At 35.4% G+C, this 25,929-nt stretch overlaps 1 protein-coding gene across 1 annotated transcript in view; it reads right to left on the bottom strand.

The window, feature by feature from the left end:
- Positions 1–25,929, bottom strand: part of ABCA13 (ATP binding cassette subfamily A member 13) — a 170,186-nt gene that overhangs the window by 32,376 nt on the left and 111,881 nt on the right. Inside the window, 7 exon segments of the mRNA XM_054515921.1 lie at positions 6,772–6,881; positions 7,823–8,015; positions 8,302–8,555; positions 9,485–9,641; positions 14,037–14,152; positions 16,679–16,856; positions 17,487–17,541. Coding sequence (XP_054371896.1) covers positions 6,772–6,881; positions 7,823–8,015; positions 8,302–8,555; positions 9,485–9,641; positions 14,037–14,152; positions 16,679–16,856; positions 17,487–17,541 — 1,063 coding nt within the window.

The raw sequence follows: 25,929 nt of genomic DNA, 5'->3' as shown, positions 1-25,929 counted from the left end.
TCATTTTTAGACTACATCCTTATGCTCAGTCAATACTTCCCCTCATTAGTTAAGCTTTCCTTTAGAGTGAACAGCTGCAACAAATGACATCACCGGAATATTTCCAGAAATCTTTATATTTTAAATATAGTTTTAAAGTTGCAGAATTGCATTTCTAGATCTCCTTTAGAAATGGTCAACAGAACATCTGGCATCTTCAAGAAAAATAGTGGAGTCTAGCACTTGAAGCATGGAAGATTTTCTATTCTATCCCTGTCTTAAGTATTTTGGTGAGAATCATGATATTTTGGTGCAAGACATCCTGAGAAAATATCCTGAACTCAATGAGACTTTCCTCACCATGGAGTGTTCACCTTATAGGTTTATACTATTGAGGAAATACATTTGCCAGATTTTCAAGATACTGAGATCATAAACCAAAATCAGAGTATAGAAAATTTTAGATTCAAAATTTTTCCTCCACAGACCATTGCAAGGCTTTTTACATTGATCTATTTATTCTGAGTACTTAAAGAAAGCCATGCAACCTGATTACAGATTATATGGGGGTGGCATGGGGCACTCCAGTCAGAAAGCCTTTGCTGACACTGAAAAGAGTCATAACCACTGGGATGAGTGACTATGATCTTGGACAAAACCTGTTTCCTTCCCCTGTATAAACAGGACCTGCAGTTTCCAGAAGGCAGGAGTGGCTATTGTAGAACTAGATTTGATCTTGTTTTTTACAATGGTTACTATCAACATTGCTTATAGGCGGTTGTGCGCTGTAATTCAAAGGTAAGCCTCAGTGCTGGGTTTCCAGAGACAACGCAGTCTCTGAAATCAGTCTTATGACTGGTTTTGGGAAAATTCTTTCGCTTTTGGCTCTGCTGTGCACTTTGTTTCACTTTTATATGCTTTTTCTGCAGTTTTTCAATGCAATAAAAAGCAGTGATATATTTGGTACTTACAATACCACATATATATATCTGCTTCTACAGAGTGATAAATTCCATTAATTAGTCAAAATGAAATATAAATTTACAAATTGCAAAAGTACTTAGACATTTCATTGTACTCATAACTGCACATTCAATTCAGTGCATACTAATGCGCAATTAACATTACAAAGAAATCAAGGTTAAAATATAATTAATGTAACTATAACTTCATTATAATTAGACTAATTATACTGATATACAGTGTAAAAACAGCCATTTCAGCCATTATATTTATGTAAATTTATTCTTCCTTTCAAGTTAAGCTATTTGAACTACATTTTAATTATTTATCAAGCTGAATATCATACCTATCAAAGAGTTGAAGTTCTAGCTATAAAGAAATATTTTACTTTTCCCTCTTTGTAGAGCAGTTCTTTGCTCCTATGACTTTGTAATACAACAGCTGAGATGACTGACACAATCCAAATAGGATGGGGAATTGCTGTCATGGAGGATCTCTGTGCAGAAGGAAGATGGAAATTCATGGGAGATAAATTAATTACACAAAGAAGACTGCCAAATGCTTCAGTCTTTGGTGGGGCAACTTATTCATAAGATGTTACCTGGTTTATGTACTTTTTTGCATAAGCATACCACTCTAAGTATGAAGTTAAAGTCATCTCTATTCAGCAAAGTACCACAGAAAAGATTGCAAAATAGAGGGCACCAAAAAGGCAAACAAACCACCAGTCACACTATTCATTATTTTACATTGACCTTGCCACAGCACTTCAAAGGATTTTGACACTTTCTCTTCAAAGCTGTGCTTAGTGCTCTTCACTTTAGAGAGGTTTTATGACACAGTCACTAAGGAGGGTTTAAACACAAGTATAGAAAGGGAAAGAAAACAAAGCTTGGCCAAATACACAAACACAAAAAAGTGGAACAGATGTACAGTATCTGCTGATACATTAGCCCAGCAGACATTCAAAGACTACGAAGACTCACTTTGTTCTCCTTTGTTATACCACTTTGTTAAGTGTCAGCTTTTCTTTGTACATATTTAATGCAGACCTTACTTCTTCAAGCTGTTTGACAGAAAAAGTAACTACAAAAATGTTTACAGTTTCATTCACTACCTTTCATTTAGACAGTTCCCACACTGGTGGCAATCTACTTATGGCAGTAGAGCCAAGCATGAGATAATTTTAGTGCATTTTTACTCTTGTAGAGCAACAGCTGTGCTACAGAGAACACAAAGAACTCTTCTAATTGTCAGGCAGATCATGCAGTTAATTATTAAACATATTTAAGCTTTGCAACTCTTTAAAAGCCTGTCAGTCTCTTAATGTCTTATAAAACCATACTTACTAAGTAGAAGTAAACAAATCTTATTCAAATATTCTACTGTCTTGTAGTTAGTGGTTTTGCTTTTGATATTTCCGTCCTTTATGAGAGATACTCCTGATACTTTGCTATCATTATTTTGTTTCCAAGCCTTCTGAAGTAACTGTTTCAATGCTGCTTGTTTCTTTGTCACTCTTCAATATTGAGGTGGCAAATATCCCTAATATGGAGACACACTCTCTAGAAGCTATTTTTCTGTTTCTTTTGCACAGATATGTCACTGATAACAGTGATATTAATGAGGTACACAAAACAATTAAAAAGTAAAATCCCCTGTGAAAGGCATTATATTCACATGATTGGCTGTGGTTGGTCATAAATTCCTATTACTTCTCTGACTATTTTAATCACATAACACTAACAACTAGAATGGGCCTACAAAGGTTATATAAGTTGCCTAAAACATTTTCTGCAGAGGGATATGAAAATTAGAAAAAAACAGGTTTTTTGTAGACTGCTCAGCTTGTATATTATAAATGTGCATTGGTCACACAAATTGTAAGATACACAGCTCAGGCATATAATGCATTTAAAATATCTACTTAATTTGTAGTGTGTCAAAAAGAGAAAACCCCAATTAAAACCGATCAGAAGCCTTCCCTCCCCCAAAATCATTTCCCCACCAAAGAAGTCTGTAAAAACCAATATGCAGAAAAGATTAAGTTGGCTTTAGTTTTTCACAAATATTCCCACTTAATGACACTCTGACTTATGAATCCCAGTGATACTGAAAATAACATACATAATACCTATCTTCTATGGATTTTATTAGCTTTTGTTATGAAAACAGACATAGATCTCTCTCAGATTCTTAGGAATAAGCTTTTTTTTTTTTGTTGGTATTAAGCATTCAGCAAACAACCAACCTAGCGGACAACAAATCTTTAAAAGTACTTGAAGATGTTGTGAATCTGCTCTTATGTCCTGTTAAAAAGGAAGTTATTTCTCAGAAGCATATTTTAAAAATTTCTTTGAGACTGTAGCAGAAGGTCCTTGAATACAAGTTGATTATTGGTGTTTGAGGCTTTTTCTCTATAAACCCCCGCACTTCTAAGATGTTTTAGGTCGACCTTTCAAAAATTCTTCTTTGTTTTCAACTTATACCTTTCAAAAATCCCATCTTCTATTTCTAGAATTCATGTTCTTCCAAGGTGCAATGGCTGTCTAATAAAATTCAAGGTCATTATCAGTGCACTGCCTCAAAAAGACACTCCTGACTTCATTTCAAATGCTGTATCAAGCAGGAAAAGGTATGCATGGATTTGTTTGGTTTTTTGTTTGGTTTCTTTGTTTTTTAATTTCTTTTTAAATCAAAAACTTTGAAGCATAGCTATTCAAGGAAATGGAATCTGTTATGAATTAAGGATTTTCTGCATGGAATAAAATTAGTTACGTTCTCCAATGTTTATAATAGTAATTTTACATACTCATTTAATTATTTGATCATGAAGAATACATCATCAAGGTAGGGTTAAATTAGATGTTAGCAAGAAATTCTTTACTATGAGGATGGTGAGTCACAGGAACAGGCTGCCCTGGGAAGCTGTGGATGCCGCATCCCTGGAACTGTTCAAGGTTAGATGTAGCTTTGATTAAGCGGGTCTAGTGAAAAGTGTCCCTACCCACAGAGAGGGGTTGGCACTATATGATCTTAAATGTCCCTTCCAAACCATTTTATGATTCTGTGAAGGATCCATCAAAGTACAATGTCTTGTCCTTTCACAGTGACAGAGGACAAAAGATGTATTCTTTCCAGTCAAACCCAAAAGAGGTGGGATCTATATCTATATTCATCAGGAATAGGTATCAGAGATAATGTTTTTATGAAATCTCCTTCATGACGTAAATTTTAAGCAAAAAATCTAATTCTGCTGACCAAGAAATGTTCTGCAGCTGCTTTCTTCTGCTGACTGTCGTCTCTGTGCCAGGAACACCAGACTTCTGAGTATACTTCCAGAATAAGAAAAGAAGCTTTCTTACCATACCTTCCTTCATTTATCTGAGTCATAAATGAAAATAAATTCACCTAAAATTCCCTGCAATCAGTAATTTTGGTCATTCTTAGCTGCTGAGGAATGGCTCTCCAGACCTGTTGTGGTTACCATCACACCTCTGGAAGAGCCAGCAAACTTGCCTCTTAGTGATTTTCAGGGGTACAGCAACACATTGCACCATGATCTGCTCAACAGCAGTTTCCAAAATAATGAAGCAAGGAACAAAGTCAGGAGGGACATACATTTCTTCTCACAGCCTCAAATCATTTGTTTCTCTAAGTTTAGCTACTGTGTAATAGCAGCTCTTACTGAAGGTTGCCTCCTTGAATTAGCATTAAGTTTTGAAATCTTGGGAATATGGGATTTACACTCACTTCAGCCCCTGCAAACACAAAAAATCCATAAACTCGATTGACACCACCATAATACAAGGCGATAATTAATGTTGTCAAGGGTATTTTGTACACTGAAATTCAATTGTCTAAGGCTTTCTCTCAAGCCTCCTAAAGTGTGTCAAATTTCATTACCTTTGATTTAGTATATGGTAAATAACATTGCATCTTAATATATGCTTTCATGTTGGATTTATAAAACACAATATGGGAAATGAAAGTGACACACACAATGTCCAGGGACAGCATTTAGCCTATTGTCAAAAGCCAGTAGCTGGCTAGTTAACCTCAGAAGAATTTTTAGCCATTTAACCACAGGTACATAGCAACACAACTGATAAAAGGAATCCAGGCATTGGTGAATTGCTTTGTAATTTTTTAAAATTATTTTAGGGGGTTCTAAAAAAACATGTAGCAGTCAGCAAACATACTGTAAGTGTCAATATATATAATAATGAATTGTATTCTTATAACTTTATATTTGCTTTCAAGTAGATGTTAAAATTTTGCAATTTTCCCACTGCATCAAATCGTTTGCCCAAATACAGACCTGAAACAACATTGCACAGGGATAGTCATATGTGATCCATGAATGCACAGGTGAGACCCAAGACAAGTCCTATTAAAATCTACAGCAAAATACTGCTCAGAATCAAAACAAAACATGGGAGCTTAAATATCCTGATGCCCTAATGGAGAAATTTTATTTTAAAAAAATATATTACAGATAATTTCATTTTTCCAAATCTCAAATCCTCTTCAGACTCATGCTATAAACTCCTGGCTTCCATCATATCATGTACCAGGAGGTAAAATGCTATTCCATCAGTTCCAAAGAATAACAAATGTTGATTTTTATCCAATTTTTAATCACTTCTCTTATTTTTAATTTTGATCAATATCTGAAAAATTTTGTCTTCTGTTTAAGACAAAAAATTATTTTAAAAATTCTGGAAAATTGTAAGTGAAAACAACCATCTAAAAGTCTCTCTAACCATTTTAAAGTCTTGCTCACACCACTTCTTCTCTTAAGAATACTTTTTTCAAAATCCGTTTTTAAAAATGTTTTTTAAAAATCATTTCTGCTTTATGATCTACATTTTGTATAATTTGCTATGAAAGATAATGAGAAAATACTTTGAATTTCAATTATGTTAATATTGGTGATATTGTCCATTTCAAAAGTGCAAATTTTCCAGAAAACTGAATTTTGCAATGACTGAAGCTACTTATCTTTGAAGTTAGATCTGATGATCATTATCTCCATAAAGAAGTAAGGAAACACTGACCTATGAAAGCATTTGATTTCTAGGCCAAAGAAATGTAACTTGCCATTTTGAAAATTCAAAAATGCATCCTTTAAAAATTTCTTAATGAAACTCTTGACCTGTCCTTGTCCAAAAAAGATTTTGAAATTTACATCATTTAGGAAAAGAAAAGAGCCCAAAAGCCATTTACGTATGTGTATATGCATATTTTCTACTTACTGAAAAAAATAACTTTCTTTTCCTTTCAATTTTGCTGGGAAAAATTAAAATTATTGGTTACATCTGACTTAAAGTCCATTATTCATTATCAGTCCATCAGAATGATAAATCTCACCAACACTACCTCTTATCCTAATACATTGCATATTGATCAAGTAATTAACTAATGACTCTGAAGTACATTAGTGTAAGAAAATATTTTAAAATTACCCACTTGAAGCACTGCTCATCTACCTAAGCCTGGAAAACTCTCAGTGCAGAACTTTTAGGGAGATATATGTCCATGCATTTTAATATATGTTAAGCTTTTTGAAAGGATGTATATTAAGTCTTCTTAGAGTTTCTCTTTTGCTAGTAGACAACTTTATTCTCAATTAACACAGCTGTCAAACAGAATTAAATAATGCTAAAAAGCTTTTCCACAGAGATTTAACAGCAACAAAGCAATATACATTTAAAAGAGAACAAAATAGATCCCTAGAGTACAGGATAAAGGACTGAAGACATGCTGAGTCTTTGATCATGTGCATTATCAATTAGCACTATTCTGATCAAACCCTGTGTTATTTACCCAGTAGGAGTCCTGATAACAGCACGTCCTGCAGATGGGATGATGTCTCCTGTCAGCATCTTGAATGTTGTGCTTTTCCCAGCTCCATTTGTTCCCAGGAGTCCAAAACACTATCAGAGGTATTGGGAAAAAAAAATCAATATGCTATACTGAAAAAATAAATATTACTTCTTCAAATTTCTCCCCTTTCCATGTTTCCTATTATATATCTATAAGAAACTATATATGGGTACAATGTGTGTGCTAATTACCAGAAGTGACTTATTTATCATTCTAGCCCTCCTCTTAAAACCCTGCCCAACAAATCAAACCCATTATTTATCCATATTATCAGTAAATGCTACATTTGAACAGGAGGATTTTAGGTCCTGCTTCCACACCCTGGATATCAGTCCATAGAGTGAATATTTCCAAGCTTGTCATGAGCTGCTTCATTGTGTATGTCTGAATACCAGACATCCAAGAGACACATTCATTTTGAACACTTATTTCAGGCCCCTAGCTGCAATAACTTAATGCTTAATCTAGGATAGGATTCATAATAAGTCTACACATAGCCCTTTATGATTTCTAAATACTTTTTTCATGAACTTTCTTACTGATTTATAGGCTTTAATCAACAATAATATCCTCCTGGTTACCTCAGTTACCCAACAGCTGATCAGTAAGTAGCAGGAACATCACTGCAGTCCATAGTTTGCTATTGAGTTGGGTATTTTGTTTTCTCTTTGAACACTAAACTGCTATGCTACCTTACTTATGTTAGCCTAAAGTAGAGTAATTTGGTAAAGATAAGTAAGAAGTAAAAAATTAAGACTCTGATGAATGTTTAACCAAAAAATAAATGAACAGTTCTTCTTCAGCACCACCAGAGTTTCTGCTTTTATCCAGTTTCCAATTTTCCAATTTCAAAAATTACTACAACTGAATCAACTGAATTTTTTCTGCTGCTATCTACAGGCCCTTCACTGTAGACACACTGAGTATGTCTCAACAATTGCTCAGAATAAAGTGATACTTTATAGAAGGGGAAAAAAAAAGACTCTTTTACCTCTCCCCTTGGTATGCCCAAGCTTATGTTTTCCACAGCTGTGTTCTTCTTACTGAAACCTCCATAACACTTCCTGAGGTTGTACAGAAGTAGGACATCATTACCAGTTCTTCCACCAAAGAGTCTCTGTCGCTCCATTTCTACATCAACATCTTCTGAAGGGCTGTCCATGCTGTTAACTGAGCAATGACCCCTACAACAGAGGATGATAATGAGTGATACATGGAAAATTGGTCATAATTTGCTGCATTCTGTATAACTCTTATTTTCCTGGTTGTAATCCCTTAGCACTTGGTGATCAATTCTCATCAGAACTCAAGGGGAAAACCACTACTTGTATTTTTTCTGTAGTTTACATCAATTCAGGTACACCATGTTATAAGAAGTATTTGTCTTCAGTTGTTTAAAGGAACGCACCATTTTCTTTCTCCAAAAATAAGTTCAGTGCCCACTGTGGCAGAATACAAATGATAACAAACCTTGATTTCCAGAGGAGATCCCAATGAAGGAAAAGACGTAGCAGAAGTAGTAGTGTTCCCTGGAGGGACATTGCCACAAAAATCCAGCCCAGGAAATCCATCTCAAAGGGGCTCACGTAAGAATCTATTCCAAAGTTCCTGGTCAGGTCAAACTTGATCTGATTGTATGAAAGCTCTATTAAGCCCTGGCCTAGGCAGAATTGTGGGAATATGATGAATGCCCATTTGAGGATATTGTAGATGTTGTGAAAACTCTGTATTAAGACATGGGAAGGATGAAGGAGAATAAAGATAAAAGGGAAAAAAAAATTAGTTTTCTCCAACAGCCTAATGAGCAGACTTGCAAAACTGGATACTGCATTCAAATCTCATTTGTGGTAAACTGAATTCTAAAGTGAACATATTGTGAACTATTTTGGGGTTCAGGGTTATATAACAGTGCATTTTAGACTTTCTACAGCCATGGCATTCTGATCTTAGTTGAAGTTCATAGACAGTATCAAAACACATGTAACCATGATTCTTCTATTTCCTTAACATTTCAATATTTGAATAATATCAAATTTAAATCATGAACTTAAACCCAAGTGAATACTGAATTTGCTTACATGCTTGCATGACAGATTATCCAGATTTGACTTTAAGCATCAAGTTTTTGACCTGTACATGAATAGAGTCATACTCATTCTGGAAGTCCTTTCCATCAAGTTGTTTAAATACTGTTATGACTAACTAAAAATACATACATGGAGTGAGAATGTGCTGTATAAATTACTATTCATACATTTCATTAGTGATCCTAGGAATATGCAGCTTATCTCTTATGTCAATATTATTCAAACACATTTTACAATGCATATAATCTATTTAATCGACCAGAACAGCTCCCATTATGTGCCAATTACAACTTAATGGTCTAGAAAATGTCAAAGTTTCAATTAACACTGTTTTTTTCATTATTACAGCATGCTTTTTTGGGTTATAGACAAGTTAAAATTTAAGATGGTAACAGTCAATATAGAAAAATCATGAATATATAAGAACCGCATGTTTTTCTTCAGGAGAAATATAATCTGTATAAATATATAAACACACATGAACATTCTCAAATACATATATATGCATGTATGTGTGTGTATACATGTCAGTTTTGAAAAAGGTAAAACAAAGATTTGATACTGACCTGCACTTTGGAAATTATAGCTAACAAGCGAGGTAAGAGAGTCACCAGCATGGTACACAGGCCAAACACAAAATTTAAGGAGATGTAGGAAATAAAAGCTACATCTGAACTTGAGAAGAATCTGGATGCAAGATACATCCAAGGTAAAGTTGCATATCTGAAAGTTTAAAGAAACAAAACTGTCACAAATAAGTTATTCTTTTGATCCCCAAAAAGTCAGTTATCACACTAGAAAAAAATCGTAACTACTGTTCCTTATTTTTAAGGCAGGCAAACAACTCTTCAGAACAAGTGATTTAAAAAAGGGACAAATTTGGGATACATATTCTTTAAAAAACTAGCTTATACTTCCATAGATATACACATATTTACTGCCATGTTATGTGTAGATATGATCCATTTCTGCATATATGAAGTGTAGATATTTACTTTGACTGTTCCAGACAGCTCACAATCCTGATTTCTGGATGATTGAAAATCCATGCATCTGACCAAGCCTCTAACACAGATATAGAATTAAAACCAAATATTTAAAGTTTAAATCGTGGATGCTGAGCAGTTATTTTTCTGAGAGGCTTTCATAGGAAGGAAAAAATAAAAGGAGATAGTCAGCAAAGAAAGAGAAGAAAAATAAGTAAAAACCAATAATTTCTGAATTGGAACTAGTGTTTGTGCTGGTGATATGTGAGAATTAAAAAATCCTGCGGACCATGTTATTACATTAAGCAGGTTGTCAGTAGAGTAATAGCAGTCAAAAATGAGTGCATATGAGGATAAGACAGCATGTCCATGATTACATCATCTTCAATCTTTAACGGAAGGAGGAAGGCACCTCCATCATGACAAATCAAACTATGCCTATCCAGAATGGAGCACACACACACACTTTTTATTTATAAAGAGATGTTTATAAAGGTTAAAATAAGGCCCAGGCAATCAGCATGTGCATGCCATGTAAAGAAAACTTATTTTCCATTCAACATAGTGCAAGATATATCTGTCAAACAAGCAGTACATAGACTGCAGGAGCATATGTATCAGCATACACTATTGTACATCAATAAGTATATATGTAATGTATATATAAATACTTCCTGTATAATATTAATATGTAAGTGGTTTAATAGTGAGCTCATTGCAAGAGCAACTAGCCAAAAGTCTGTGAATTCACTTCTTCATTGCCCTAAAGTGTAGTTTAGATTACTAAACTAAGTCATAAAAGTCATTTTGGTTAATGACTTTAGAATACTAAACTAAGTCATTCCCTTTTCGATTCAGTATTCTGTACTTTATAGATGAATCTTTTGCATTGAAGAATGCCAAAATCCTTTACCTTAAAAAACAAACTTGCAAACTCTGCTGGGAAGTAATATAAATGTTATCTTCAGTTTACAGGAAGATAAAGGTTAAATGACTCAATGTTTGTGTCTCAAATGAAATTGTAAGTATTCAAGATCCCACAATACTTTTCAGCATCCTTTTGCCAGTCTTAATCACACTATCTTTCCTTCCCTTGATGCACATACCAAAATCACTGTTCTCAGAATAACAATATCATAAATACAAGTCCATCCTTGGAAACAGTTCAGGAAAGAGACGATTTACAGTGCTACTGCTCTGCTGTAAATGAAAGCAAAATTTGATTTTTTTTGCTTATAACTGCTAAGAAATGAGTAAGACTTTCAGATTCCTAAAGTTATATGATGTTCAAATGCAGTCTTTAAAGTTGGGGCCAGTTACACCTACATTTCTGTCCTCTTTCTCTTCCCTCAGCTGCAGTTGCAATTTAGTATTTTCTAAGTATAAAAGACAGAACAGTTTGGACTGCTTAAGCATTTAGACTAGAAAACACCTCTGCAATCATCTAAAAGAGAAAAAGATGCAGTTTAGTTTTATTTTTAAAGAAAGTCACTTTTAAAGTAGCACACTAAGAAACTTGATTATTCTTTCGAACACACCCTCTTCTCTTTAACTTTTTTGTATAACTGGGCTATTTTTATCTTTGTTCTAGATCCAAAAATCCACACAAGTGTATCCTGAAGGGAAAAATAAAATTTTAAAGGAAAAAAACACAGATGGTGATGGCATGCAGATGAAAGAGGATTATATGCACAGTATTGGGGAAGAATAAAATGGCCACAATAGGCTTCATCATATTTTTGGTGTAGTTAGGCTGAATAAAGGGTAGATTAGGAAGAGTGGAAACTGTGAAGTTTATCAATGTCCTTGAGACACATTAAACTTACAGACAGCTATTGGATCTTTAATATATGTTAATACACAGTGAATACACAGATTTTCTTGTTAAAAATCACTGCAACATCTGTTATGTCAGCCAATGCCGAACAGTACAGTAGGGATTATATTGAGCTGATTAAGCTGCATCTGCAGCCAACAAAATAAGACCCATTTTCATTCACTGACTTTTTTTTTCTGAAATATTCAAAGTTTAACTCAACTCTTTGGTTAAAACAATGCCAATATAACTGGCACTTGATACAGTGCCGCAGTACACTGTGGGCAGGGCCAAAGCCCATGGCACACCAGAAAAAACCCTGTCATGACTTCAGTAGACATACAGCTCTGTACTGTGTGCTTCAATTGCTGCTTGGCTAAGGTTTCTATAGAAGCCTATGCCTCACTATATGACAGCAACTGGATCACAAGAGGATTCAGTGGTTGTAAAGCTAATAAAAAAAAGGTGTGAGAATTCAAAGTGTAAAATCTTTGCACTAAGACTGGTTAGAATTTGTGCCCTTAACTTGAAGGAATCACTTGATGGAAGTGCAGAAGAAGGGAAATGAGGGTGGTACACAAGAAAGATTCAGAGAGGAGAAAATTATGAACTTTGGATGTTTCATACAAGTTATTTACAAAATCCTAGCATCATGACCTCTAGAATAGTTCATGCTGGTTTGGCTATTCACATCCAGGAAATAGGAGCTCAAACGGGAATTATAAGGAAAAATGATAAATAGAATATGCAAGGAATTGGAGGTTTTAAGGTTTTACAAGAGAGGATTTGGCTTGTTTTGGCTTGAGAAAGGCATTTGATGAAGGACAATTATGAAGTATGGTTCTGAATAAACTTAGGCTAGAATTTCCAAGAAAAAAAATCCAGATTTGAGGATACCTAAACAGTTTCTAAAAAATGAGTTTCTGGAGGCACAAAACCTTGAAAACAGTTTTCAAGGAGCAATATAGTAAATTGGGGGGTTTTTTGAAGGGTTTTTCTGAGACTCTTCTGGAATAGAACATGACATGATCTCGTAGAAGGTCCTTTCTTCTTTCCTTGCCTACCATTCTCTCATTCAGATATTTCATTATCTAAACATCTGTCCTGTAAGATATGCACTCACCCCTACAAGGGTAGCAACAATTAGTTGCTTGAAATAAGTAATAAAATTCTGAGAAGCCTTTTCCTTTAACAATTCATCTTCAGCATTTCTAACATCACCTAAGTCAGCACATGGGAAGAGTTGTGAGTCCCACTATGAGTTGAGTTCCAGTATGTTTCAACAGACCTGGGGCTTCTGTGTTTATATAAATAAATAACTTCAAAATCAAACTCTGTCAGAAATCTTACCCTGAAATCATGGTGTATTACAGAAGCTGTACATGTACAGCAAAACAACTTTAATTCTGCCCCTCAAGTGACACAACAGAACACAGTGTTAATATAATTGATCCCAGGGCTGAACAGACTTACTTTTATAGAGATATCAATTCTTTATTGAAACAGCTATTTTAACCTTCTATTACAGGATTGCTTTTGGTTGGTTTTTTTTGGTATTGTTTTTGTTTTCCCCTGTTTGTTGCTTGGGGGTTTTTAAGGGTTTGATTTTTTGTTTTTTGGGGGTTTTTGTGGGTTTTTTGGTTGTTTTCTGTTGAGTTTGGTGGGTTTTGTGGTTTTTTTGTTGGGGTTTTTTGGTTTGGTTTTTTTTGTGGTTTTTTTTTGTTGCTGTTTTTTTTGTTTGGTTGGGTTTTTTTTGTTGCTGTTGTTTTTCACAGGAAACTAAGCAGGAGTGTAGCATGGTAGAACTTTCCTCTCTCACAGTACTATTGGGAGACAAAACTCCATCCACCCCAGTACTTCACATTAGACAGACTTCTCATTGGAAATATAAACTCCTGGAGCTATGTTGAATTACAGAAAATTGTTAGAGCTGTAATAAAACTGTTTCTTACCTTCTTGATGATATTCTGCACAGCTAAGCACTGAAATTCTGACCTATGTTAATATTCCCTCATTTTCTGGAAGATAACATACAATCAGTTTCTAACAGTAAACTACTGTTATACAGGCTGAGTATCTTCTAAGATGTCTGCACTCCTTTTTTTTTTTTTTAATGTGTGAGTAAGTCTCCCTCCACTTTTTTTGTTTAATTTTCAAACTCGCATTTCAGCCTGTTTTCTCACTATGCTTTGGTGAATGATAATCAGTTACAAAGTCAGAAAACCATGCATCCAGCAGCAGGTGCAAGCTACATCTAAAGATTTATGTTTGTTTCTTGGAACCTGTAATTCCATAGTAGCATTTCCAATCACATACCCAAAGAGTATCAGCAGGAGAACAGTGGCTGCCAAGTTCTTTCGGAAAGTGAAGGCTGATAGCTGGAAGGCACTAATAACACCAATACACAGAGTGACTGGAATCATGTAAAACAGCTAGAAACAGAAGGAAAAAAATTGAGCAGGTGAGCATCTCTTACTGGTCTTACCAAAATTGCATAGGAGGGTTTTACAAATTAACTTCTCCATACTTTCAATACAATTGTACAATTGGAGATTTGATAGTCTGCACTTGCTGTGAAACTGCCCTCTACACATGAAACAACCTGACAAGATAAAATCTGACTACAGAATATCCCCCTTAATCCTATTTTTATTGACCTTTCCAATACATCCATTTAACAAGCTAACTCTTCCAGATAATGAGTCCGTGTGGGGCCATTGCTCCAAAACATCAAATTACACTGTGAATACATAGGCTTGGTTTCAGAAATAGCAGTTTCACTGACTGGTGCTACATTCATGTGGGAGAATAATAATGATGCAATTTTAAAAGAGATTTTAATGAAGGACCATGTGTGCTGATGAAGCAAATTACATATTTTATTGGGAATGTTAAAAATATGTAAAAGCATTACAGCCATTAGGCAACAGGGAAAGCAGTTTCTCTCTTTAGTCTCTTGAAGTAATGGCAACCAATTCTTAGGGGTGGCAAGTAGGGATTGGTACAGGAGATTCATTTCCAAGTATTCAAGAGAGAGGGGTTCTGCTTGCAAATAGCAATGTCAGGATGTGAAGACCTGTTCTCAGCTCCATTTTCAGTGTCTGCCTGCTCTGTGCACTGAACCTGAGCTCACTAGGTGCTGACTGCCTCCATCTCTGCTTATGTAATATTTAGCTTTATAGATTTAACCTAATAGAACTAAGATTCTGAGATACAACTGCAATAGAGGCAACAAATCAAGGTCTAGCTAAATATTCAGTGTAGAAGAACAACATACTATTAAAATTAGACTTTCATACTGAAGTTCAGGGAAAACCTGTTCCAAATTAAACCAGAGACCATCATGTCTTTGCTACTGGGAGAACATACTTTTTTTTAAGAGAAGGAAATGGAATAAAATGTAGATGGATGCAATGTTCTCATTCACAGTGTACCTTTTCTTTGCCATAAACAAGTATCACAGCATACCACCCATAGATATATGTTTCAGTTATCCTGAAGCTGTTTAAAAATATTTTAGAGAGGTCAAAATGGATTTGAGTCCCAGTATTTTTCAATAGGCCTGGGGCTTCTGTCGAGAAATAACTCAATAACTTTAAAATCAAATTCTATTGGAAATCTTACCCTGAAATCATGGTATATTACAGAAGTTGTGCATGTACAACAAAACAGCTTTAAACAGCATTAATTTTGCCCCTCTAGTGACACAAGCTTAATCTGAACAAAATGTCTTTATTTCTCTTTACATTTTCCTAGCACTTACACTTTTTCCATTTGTTGAACATAGTAATGAATATCATTCATGCCTATAAAGACAGTAAGAACAGCCTTCTTCCCATGAGAGCAATTTCATAAATCAAATACTTCTGCAGACCTAGTAAAGATTCTGCTACCAGTAATACAGGACACAGCCTGTAATATTTAAAATACGTAGAGGGATTTAAAATTTGACAGTTCATATATTCATGTGTTCAGTGTCCCTAAATGATCTGTAGCACAATTAGCATTTAAAGCAGTGTCTATTCTTTCCCACATCATGATTGATCATGCAGTACTGTCTTGAATTTGTGAGAACATTTTGAGAGATTGGCAGAAAATAATGAGGAGTTGACTTTGCTCACAAGGAGAAACCAAATGATGGACTGTTTTTAACCAAGCCTTCTTATCTGAAGCAGCAGCAAAACGAAATACCAAGACTGACTGCCCAAGTAAATAACATTTGGAAAAATGTGCTCTTACCACAAGGTTGCTCAAGTGTGAAAATTCTGATTTCAAGCATGTATGGGTGAAGATCTAATGTTTCAGAATTAGAACAGTCGAAATGAAAACAGTGTTCCAAAAAAAGGACCTTAAGAACATCAGGTCCAGCCATTAATCCAGCACTGCCAAGTCCACCACTAAATCATGTCTCTCAGTGCCATATCTACATGGCTTTTAAATGCCTCCAGTGATGGTGACTCCACCACTTCCTTGAGCTGCCTCTTCCAGTGTTTGACAAAAATAAAAGGTACTAATCATAAGTATCTCTCATATTATCCACAACAACACATAACACAATTATGCCTTGAAGTAGCTGACTACTGTTTTCAGTTTTCTCCACTAATTTGTCAGGTTTTGCCAGTGCAAGGCAAAATTCAAAGCATAGAAATTCCTGCTATGAGCTGCTATGTGGAAGATTCTTTCTGTCTAGGCTGATTAGCCAATTTCCTTTTATTTGTATAATAGTGCACATAGCTAAAGCTAGCAAATAATTTACAATTCAATTTTGGGAAGCAAGGAACACAATCCCTGCTCACCTTAAAGTAGGAATGGTGACTTAATGTTTGTTAGCATGTCAGCCAAGAGCTATCACTGTGCAATTCAAATCTCATTCATTATCCTGTGACTCCTTTTGCTCATTTATAAGAAACTAGCCTAAAGTGCATACCTGAGCACATGCTGCCTCACCCAATACATACCATATCACAGCAGAAGTTAGCAAGCCAGTAAGTTTTGTAACCCAGGCCTGTGATGTGTTGCAAGCGTTTTGTCCCAGATACTCTGTCCTTCACTATGGCAGTTCCAATGGATGCAGTAAGGATGGAGAAACCCAGCATGACACACAGTGCTACCCCACACTGACGAACATTCTCCATTCTAGGGTAAAAAGCAAATAGTGCACTGAAAACATAATGGGGGAAAACCCCTCAAATGCTAGCATTTTTCAGGCCAACCTCTCACCAAAACACTAGACAATAGGACCTTAATCCTGATTGCAAACACCATAGAATCACAGAGTGGTATGGATTGGAAGGGACCTTAAAGGTCATCTAGTTCTAACACCCTGCAATGAGCAGGGACACAATGTCTCTTCACTGTCAACATCTCAATAAAGAACAGGAACAAGATGCGTTAAGTTACAAAACTGTAGGTGAGTTACAGAGCACAGCATGTGTCTGAGTTGTCAAGTGAAGCTTACGCAAATATTTCCCCTTTACAGAAAACTAAAATTTAAACCCTCAAAATCATTTGAAACAGTAACCCTGTTTAAAACTTATGACACAACCAGCATAAATTCAGTATTTTTCTTTACAAAATACTGCAACTATTTTTGGTATAAACAGTGGACTTTACAGACCGACCACACTAAAAAATTCTTCCCTCAGTAGAACTGAATTGTGTCTTTCAATTCACAACATCTATTCCAGGTAACATATATTCTTATTTAATTGATAGTTTTGATTGTCTGCTGATTGCTGCTGTGAAACTTTTTAAGAGTTTGCTCACATTTTGTCCTCATCCAACAAGGCTCCTCCATATGGTTGGCTGTAGAGTGTTATCCCTGTGAAAAGAAAAATAAATCATGAAATAGTAAATCTTATTAAGGACTTCAAATTCTGGAGTACACTGTTAACACTTGTTACATGTATGAATAAAAAGGCTAAATATTTAGTAATCAACAGAAAGAGGTCAAATACCAGTCTGCAAAACCAAACACTGTCTCCCATGGAGTGATTTCCAGAGTCTGGAACCACTAAAAACTAATGAATAAACAGAAGTAGTAGTGCTTTCCTGTGTTCTGAAGCTGAGAAATTTGTTCAACAGTGTTGTATATTGCTACAGAATCTACACCACAGAAGAGACCAAATACAAAACCTAAAGTAGAATTTGTTCATATACCTAATCTTCTGGGGTAGGGTAGATTATTACTGCAATTTATACACTTGGTTTAGATTTTAGATTAGATCTTTCAGCAATTTTTAGATTACTGATGTTTTGCTGAGAAAAACTGTTAAGCTAAACTCACAAAAGGGAAAAAAAGTCACACCTTTGATTGAAACTGTGGAGCTCTACATTAAAAACGTGCCTAGTTTGGGAGTCCTGAGCAGGCAATGAATTCTTAGGCTTATTTTGGTTCTTGGTGCAACCAACCTGTAGCAATCTAGCAAAATGAACTTTGGAATTGGAAGGTAGTTTATGAACAAACACTGTGTCTTTTTGCTTCTTTTCAAGAAAAAGAAGAAAAATTGTGAGGGGTGAAGGTGCAAAAACATTGTCACTGCAGAAGTTGCTGTTCCACTGGACTTGATGCTGCTTGTGACTTATCTCTGCAGGTGTGCCTGACAGATGTGCCAGCTGTGCTGCTTTTGTGCTGGATGGAAATAATTTTCTCCATAGTAGCTGGTATGGGGGTACGTTTTAGATTTGTGCTGGAAAAAATGTAGATAACACAGGGATGTTTGTGCTGCTATTGCTGAGCAGCACTTGAATCCAAAACAATTTCTGCTCCTCCCCCATTCCACCAGTGAGGAGACTGGGGGTGCACAGGGAGTTGGGAGGGGTGACAGTGGGACAGCTGACCCTGACTGACCAAAGGGACATTCCATACTATATGGCATCATGCTCACCCTGTAACATGGGGAAAGAATGAGGAATGGGAGGGATGTTTGGAGTGATGACATTTGCTTTCCTAAATCAGTGTTAGGCATGATGAGGCCCTGCTCTCCTGGGAATGGCTGAACACCTTCCTGCCCACAGGAAAGGGTGAATTAATTCCTTGCTTTGCTTGTGTGTGTGTGGCTTTTTTTCTACTTATTAAACTGCCTTTATCTCAACCCATGAGTTTTATCACTTCTAATATTCTCTCTAACACACCACTGGGGGAGACTGAGGACGTGGCTGTGTAAGTGGGCCTTAAGATAAACTACGACATCAACATTATTTGATCAGTGTCTGAATAAATCTATGCTGTTCCAAATTAAAACAAAGAAACAAACTTAATCCTAACAGCAATAATAATTTTTCCAGTAACTTTGGTAAAGATATCAATTATTGGTAGCCTTACATTGACTCTGAGGTGCACCACTTAATTGAATTTATTAAAGTCCAGTTGCATAAAGACAAAAAAAAAAAATCTTCATTCTACTAACAGGTGAAATTTAACTAAGCATGCATTTATTTTGCCCTTTTAATTTTTCATTTCTCATCTTCAAGCCAAAGTAATCTAAACATCACTAAGTCACTGCATGGTAAAAAGCTGAAAAACAGGATGATGATTAACTCACACATAAAATTTGTACAAGGTAAAGATTTTTCAAATAACAGCTAAATGCAGTACACTGAAGCCCAATGGTAGTTAGAAAAACAAAAGAAGATTCAAGGCAATAACATTTTGATGTATCACTAATAGGTATCTTGCTATTTGTAGAAGTCTTTCATGTCATGTACCTTCAGGGACTGTTTAAAATTTTCCTTTGTTTTTCTTTTAAAGCATTAATTTTTTAAACAATTGCTGCTATTTGTGCTGAAGCAAAACGGGCATATCAAAGAAAATATTTTTTCCCACTGGAACCATGGAATTTCCATTTATGTAAAGGAGAAGTAGCATGACAGGAAAAAATGTTTAGTTTAGTTTCCAGAAAGTTTTTCTAGGTTTTTCTAAAGCTTGAATAAAAGTGGGCATATTAGAAGACTCATAGAATATGCAGAATTGGATGGGACCCACCAGGATCATCAGATCCAACTCCTGACCCTACACAGGACACCCCAAGAGTCACACCATGTGCCTGAGCATTGTCCAAACACTTCTTGAACTCTCTCAGGCTGCTGCTGTGACCACTTCCCTGGGGAGCCTGTTCAGTGCCCACCCACTCTCTTTTCCTTTAGGATATCCAACCTAAACCTCTCCTGGGTCAATTTCAGACAATTCCTCAAGTCCTGTCACTGGTCACAAGAGTGAAGGGATCAGTACCTGCCTCTCCACTTCCCCTTGTGAGCATACTGAAGACTGCAATGAGGTCTCCCTTCAGTTTTCTCTTCTCCAGGCTGAGCAAACCAAGTGACCTCATCTGGTTCTCATAACGCATCCTCTCCAAGCCCTTCACCATCCTTGTGGCCCTCCTTTGGGTGCTCTCTAACAGCTTAATGTCTTTTTGGTGGCACCCAAAACTGTATACATCGTTTAAGGTGAGGCCATTCTAGTGCAGAGCAGAGCGGGACAATTCCCTTCCTTGCCTGGCAGCAAGATCTCAGGGGGGAACTAACAAAACTTTCAGATTACTGCATCGGTATTAAACAAAAGTCTACAGCAGCTGACTTGGGTTCCATATGCAGAACTGCACTGCTTTAACTTCCTTTTCTATTAACATACAGAATAAAGGGAAACTGTGAAAAAGAGGTAATTGCAGGGGAAAATAAAAATCCATGACATTAAATAGTATAATGCTCCTTGCAGTATTGTATCATACAATACTAATCAAAAGTCTGTTACACTGAATTAATTTCTTTCTATGGAATAGTCACAAAAACTAATCACACATCTTAAGAGCAGCAAACATTTTTGACAGTCAATTTACATTCAAATCATGTAGATGAAAGAAAGGATTACATTTTCTTTTAATTTATACTCACAACTGAAATTAAATTTCACAAGGTTCTGGCTACAAGTAAGAAAAGTATGACTGTGCTAAACTAAGTTCAGTTGTGTTTAGAATTCAAAATTCTACCACTGTATTAAATGTAATTCTTGCCTTTCATTCAGTATTTTAAGTTTCTTCAATTAGTCTGGGGCACGAAAATCTCTGAATTTGATACCTTTTTAGTATAATGATTTCTTCACCCCGTTGGCAAAAAAAGGATGATTTTTGAACAAAGCCAACAAACTGGCCTGTAATTCATGGAGCAAAAAAAGTTCCCTTGAACTCAAGAAAGAAGTTATAATTTATCTTCAAATACCAGAACAAACCAACAGAATTAATATATTGGCTAGTATATATATATTTTTATTTAAAAAACTTTTCCATGTACTTTTATAACCTCTATTTCTTCCTACATTTCTTCTAACCACCTAGACCATCTTTTTTTACACATATCTCTGTCCCAATACAGCTGTTAAAATGATGCAAAATGTACTTATTGATACTTTCTTGGCTTTATATGCCTTCTTACTATGCGAAGCTGCTATAATGAGGCTCATTAAGTTGAAAACTATCTGCCATGTTTGAGGACTTAAAAAATATAAATGACAGATAAACTAAGAAGTTCTAAATTATAAAGCTACTATTAAACAGATGCTTCTGGTGTTTATGCAAGAATTTTTTTAAGGACTGTACTTGCAAGCCTTGTGTGAACAGCCCTCAGGGAAAATTTTACCATATCAGTATTCACTAGGGAAAAGCAACCCAGGTCATAACACCAAATATGATATGATTCACCACTTAGTCTGTCTGCTCCTTTTCATAAATTTCTCAGTATAAAAATCATTACTTCCACAACTGCAGATTGCCATTATATTCTCCTGACTTAATCACAACAAAAACATTCTTTATCATCCTAAAACATCCTTCATCTATGTCCTCAGCATGCAGTTGGTCACATTCTTTTTACGGTGATCACTTAGGCTTTTTTATGGGCAGAGGTGAAAAATTGTAACAGACATACATTCCAACTTTTCCAATACCAAGCAAAAGTAATTCAGGAATGGGAATATATTTTTTCAGCTTTTTTTCAGCTGTGAAGCTTCTCTTTCTTTCTTTTCTCTGTTGTTTTGCCTATAGTTAACTATATTTTTGGTGTGTCTTTCTTTTTTCCTCATTTTTGTCTTTCATTAATTTAAACGGCCCAGTTGTCATCTCTTGTATTGCTTGATGAAAGACTTTGTTTTTTATACAACTGAGAACAAGGACATTTTTATCAGTCCTGCAAGTCACATTACTATGGAAAAAAGAGATGGGAAGTAGTCAGAATTTTACAGTTTAATTAAATTTCAGGAGTAGCACAGCTGGGACCTAGGCAGGAGAGTGTATTTACTTCAAAAATGACACTAGGAGTCCCATGCTACATGTTTAACAGTAGAAGAAGCAGTAAACTATTCATTGTACCCCCTTCAGCTTCTCTGTGATTTCCCTTTTGTATTCCCCCTTCCAGGTGGAACAATCCTCCTCCTTTCCTTACCTTGTTCTTGCTTAAACAAATTTTAGATTCTAATTTGTTAAAAAGACATTCCTAACCTAGTGAAATAAATTCTTCATAAAATATTAGAAGGATTATAACATTTTGTACAATAAAATAATATACTTCATTCTGGATAGGAATGCTCACAGGAAAAAGGAAAATGAGTTCACATTAGACAATCTTGCTGTGAACATTCTGCATCCTGCCCTGTTGCAATTCAGGAGCTGCACAACTCAGGGCACCTTCCCCTGTACCAACATCTTACTAATAGTCTTCAATCTGTGCCTTCAAGAGAAAGTGCTCCAGATCTTTTACCTCACATCCTCACCCGCTGGCCCTCTGTCAGAAAATAAAGACATGCACAATTTGGCATAACTTTAGAGTTGGATGTTTCCATACTGTACATGATAAAGAACAGAAGATATTGGTAGTCGAGTCCATCCCACTTGGGTGCAACTTTCTACATAAATAGACTTCAAAATCTGTGGTTTTTCAGTAAAAATGAGGAAAGTGATATGAACTCAGCAATACTTTTTCAGTATCACTTGGAGAAATCTAGATGAAAAAAACCCTAAACGTCTTCAAGATTGTATGCCATCATTGTAGATTAGTCAGAGTTGTCCTTAGGTGTATTTTCTGGTTCTGCACTGTATTTTGGGTGTGTCTCTTGGCACTTCTTTGTAAATTGTCTGTAACGTCAAACTGAATCTTGGGTACATAGATCAGCTTAGATCTGTGCTACTGATTCTAAATATCATGATTGTGGCAGACTTGAATAGAAGACCAATCTAGCTTTCCTTATGCAAGACATTTTATTTCAGATTAAATATTATGCATTAGAAAAATTGAGGTAGTATATATATATATATATATATCTGAAAATTACAATTTATATGGAGAATTTCACAGGCAGCACCATCATTAATGGTTTCTATTTTAGTTTCCCCCACTAACTAGACATGGTTAAGAATGCTCCATCCAAAGGCCATTTCACAGTTTCCTTTGTAATAAGGTTTAAAGTTATAATTTGCAAAGCATTCAGGAAACTATACAGCCACTTTCCACCAAAATTCAGCTGAAAATGATTCGCTTGATCCCTTCTTCTCTTTTGAAGAATTGAATCTGAAATAAATGAGGATGCTACATGAAAGCAACAATGAATCCTAGTATGAAAGCTTTTTTAAAAAATCAATGACTTCAGTATGAATCCTAAGATGGGGCAGCTGAATTGCAAAAGCCCCTTCTACACTGAGACATTTTTGTTCTTTGAACAATGATATATGAACTTTTTTGACCACTCTGCTTTACAGTCAAAATTATAGTCGACAACTATTCCTTTTTTTCTTTATATAGCCTTACCCTAAGAGTGAGATTATAGTCCTTCTCCTATACTCCAGCATAATAGCCCCATTCTGACTCAATATTATACAATTAGGTGTAAAAAATAACATTTTTACTTGATCAAAATTTCTATCTTAAGCTTAATCAAAAACTATTGCCTTTTAGCTTTTTATTCTTCTTACTTCATTATGGCATTTTTATTTGCTCACAATTGCATTACTTTGTTGCAAGAATGCAGCATTTCAGAAAAAGATTAGAAAACATCATTCATATAAGCTTGAATAACAGAGGTAAAGGGTTTGGACAAAAATCCAGCATATCTTACTTTCATTGTTGAAGAGTTTTACTAATTTTTTTAAAAACTATTTATTAACATATTCATTTTTATCATCTGTCACTAAATTTATAACCCTCTAGGAAACAGAATGCATTTGATTTCTTCCACAGTTGAGACAGATGACTTTTTCCCACAATGGGATCAAAGACTTACATGATGATGAAAGTAGGGGTGAATATCCACATGATAGAGAAAATGACATATTTTTATACAAGAAGTATCACTGAACTGCTGTTCCAAAAGAGACATCTGATCCATTTACTACACTAAACTGACATAAACTGATTGGGCCAATTTGTTGCTCCATCTAGTTACGGGCACCTCCAGCTGGGCACACACATTTTCTTCAACAGACACATCACTATCTACATGAAAATTACAAGAAACAAACATTGTAACTTTCCAAGCATCCTCACAGAGAAATTTACCAATAATCCCAAATTGTTAAGAGACAGGGGTGAGGAGAAATCTCTATACTTGCAGAGAAAGTATTTGAAGATCAGATTACACAATAGCAAAAAAGACCGATTTTTTTAATCACGAAATAGATATCATTTCCTGCTGCTGCATGCTGAAGACTCAGTAACTTGGACAGACAGAACAAAAAGTAATAATTTTTTTCAAAGCTTTTTGAACAGATATAAATCCCTGGAGATATAAACCAGTGCAAGGCAGCATATGTCCTCTATGCTCTTGGGTAAAATTTTTTCCTTCAAACTTTCATATCAAATCATAAGTCTATATTCTCTGTATCCTCATGACTGCAGAAAATACATTAGACAAAAGCAATTAGCCTCCTGTTCAGCTCCTTTTTATCAAAACCTTTCACAAATTTGGACTAGTGCCACTGATCTCCATTAAAAGTTACTGGATCTGTCCTTGTGGGCAAAGCAGGTAGAACTCAGTATGTGGTCTGTAATGGCTCTTCCCTCCTCCAAAGATCTTGGGAGAACTCCTACTGGGTTCATGTTCAAGAAATACACACAGGATATCCCTGCAAAGTGAAAGTGTTTCTTAGCTTTTGAATGAGCACTTAAACAAGTGGTTGATCTTGTTGACCTTACTCAATGTTGTTTCAATATCAGAGTTGCTGCTATTGTTTACATCCACGGCAATGCTCTATTGTAGTAAGCGTCTTTCTGTAAAGCAATATTATTTTTTTGGTGAAGGAAGAAAGGACTTTGTCCTTACAGTCCCTTTTAAAGCACCAAATTATTTTTATATCACTTAAAAGTAATGTAGAAGCATTCTGTTGACAGGAAAATGTTGTTCTGTGAAATAACATGTCATTAATGCGAAGCAGAACTACAAAGCCATGTCTCTGCAGCATCTTAACAAACTTCCTCACAGCAATTTCCAACAATATTCTAGAACTGACCTTGCCAATAAACAGAGTTTGGAAGAAGGAAAAAAAAAATCAAAAAGAATAGATTTCAGTCTTGGAGCACAGTTAGTGGTCTTCTGACTGCTGGCTTACAGGACTGCATATAACAATTTGAATAACAAAAGCATATGAATAGATCTTCTCTGTTAGAACAGTATCCTTAAATAAGAGAAAGTTAAACATCAGAGTGAACTGAGTTCAGATGGTCCATACAGCACTGGAAAACTGGTTTTTAGAAATAAAATATACATATATATTGGTCTCCCCAAACATATACATGTGTGTTCGCACACAAACAAATATATATATATACAGACATCTAGGTAGGCAACTTGACCTATCTTCCCAAGATTTCTGTCACACCTCCCTCCAGATTATGCCTCCAGAGCATGAACAGTCCATCTTTATTGCACTTCTCCAATAGATGAAAAAAAAAATAAATTGGTTTCTAGTTCTTAAGTAGAGCTTAAGAAAGCTCTTTGCAGGCAGCTAACACATTCTGCCACAAGATTATACAATAAACACACACTTGTACTGTCAGTACCAGACTTGCATTTCTTAAGCGCTGTTGTTCTTGCTGTGTTTCTGTGTCATGAAATACCAAAAAATAAATCATTCCCACAAATCTTTGGGAAAGTTATCATTTTCTCTGAGTGTAGGCAGGACAGCAAACCCTGATTCTCCATGATAGATATAAAAGTAAGGGTACACAAACA

The sequence above is a fragment of the Molothrus ater genome, chromosome 1, assembly GCF_012460135.2.
Source record: "Molothrus ater isolate BHLD 08-10-18 breed brown headed cowbird chromosome 1, BPBGC_Mater_1.1, whole genome shotgun sequence".
In the NCBI taxonomy this organism is placed as follows: domain Eukaryota; kingdom Metazoa; phylum Chordata; class Aves; order Passeriformes; family Icteridae; genus Molothrus; species Molothrus ater.
This window is presented reverse-complemented; position numbering and strand designations above follow the sequence as displayed.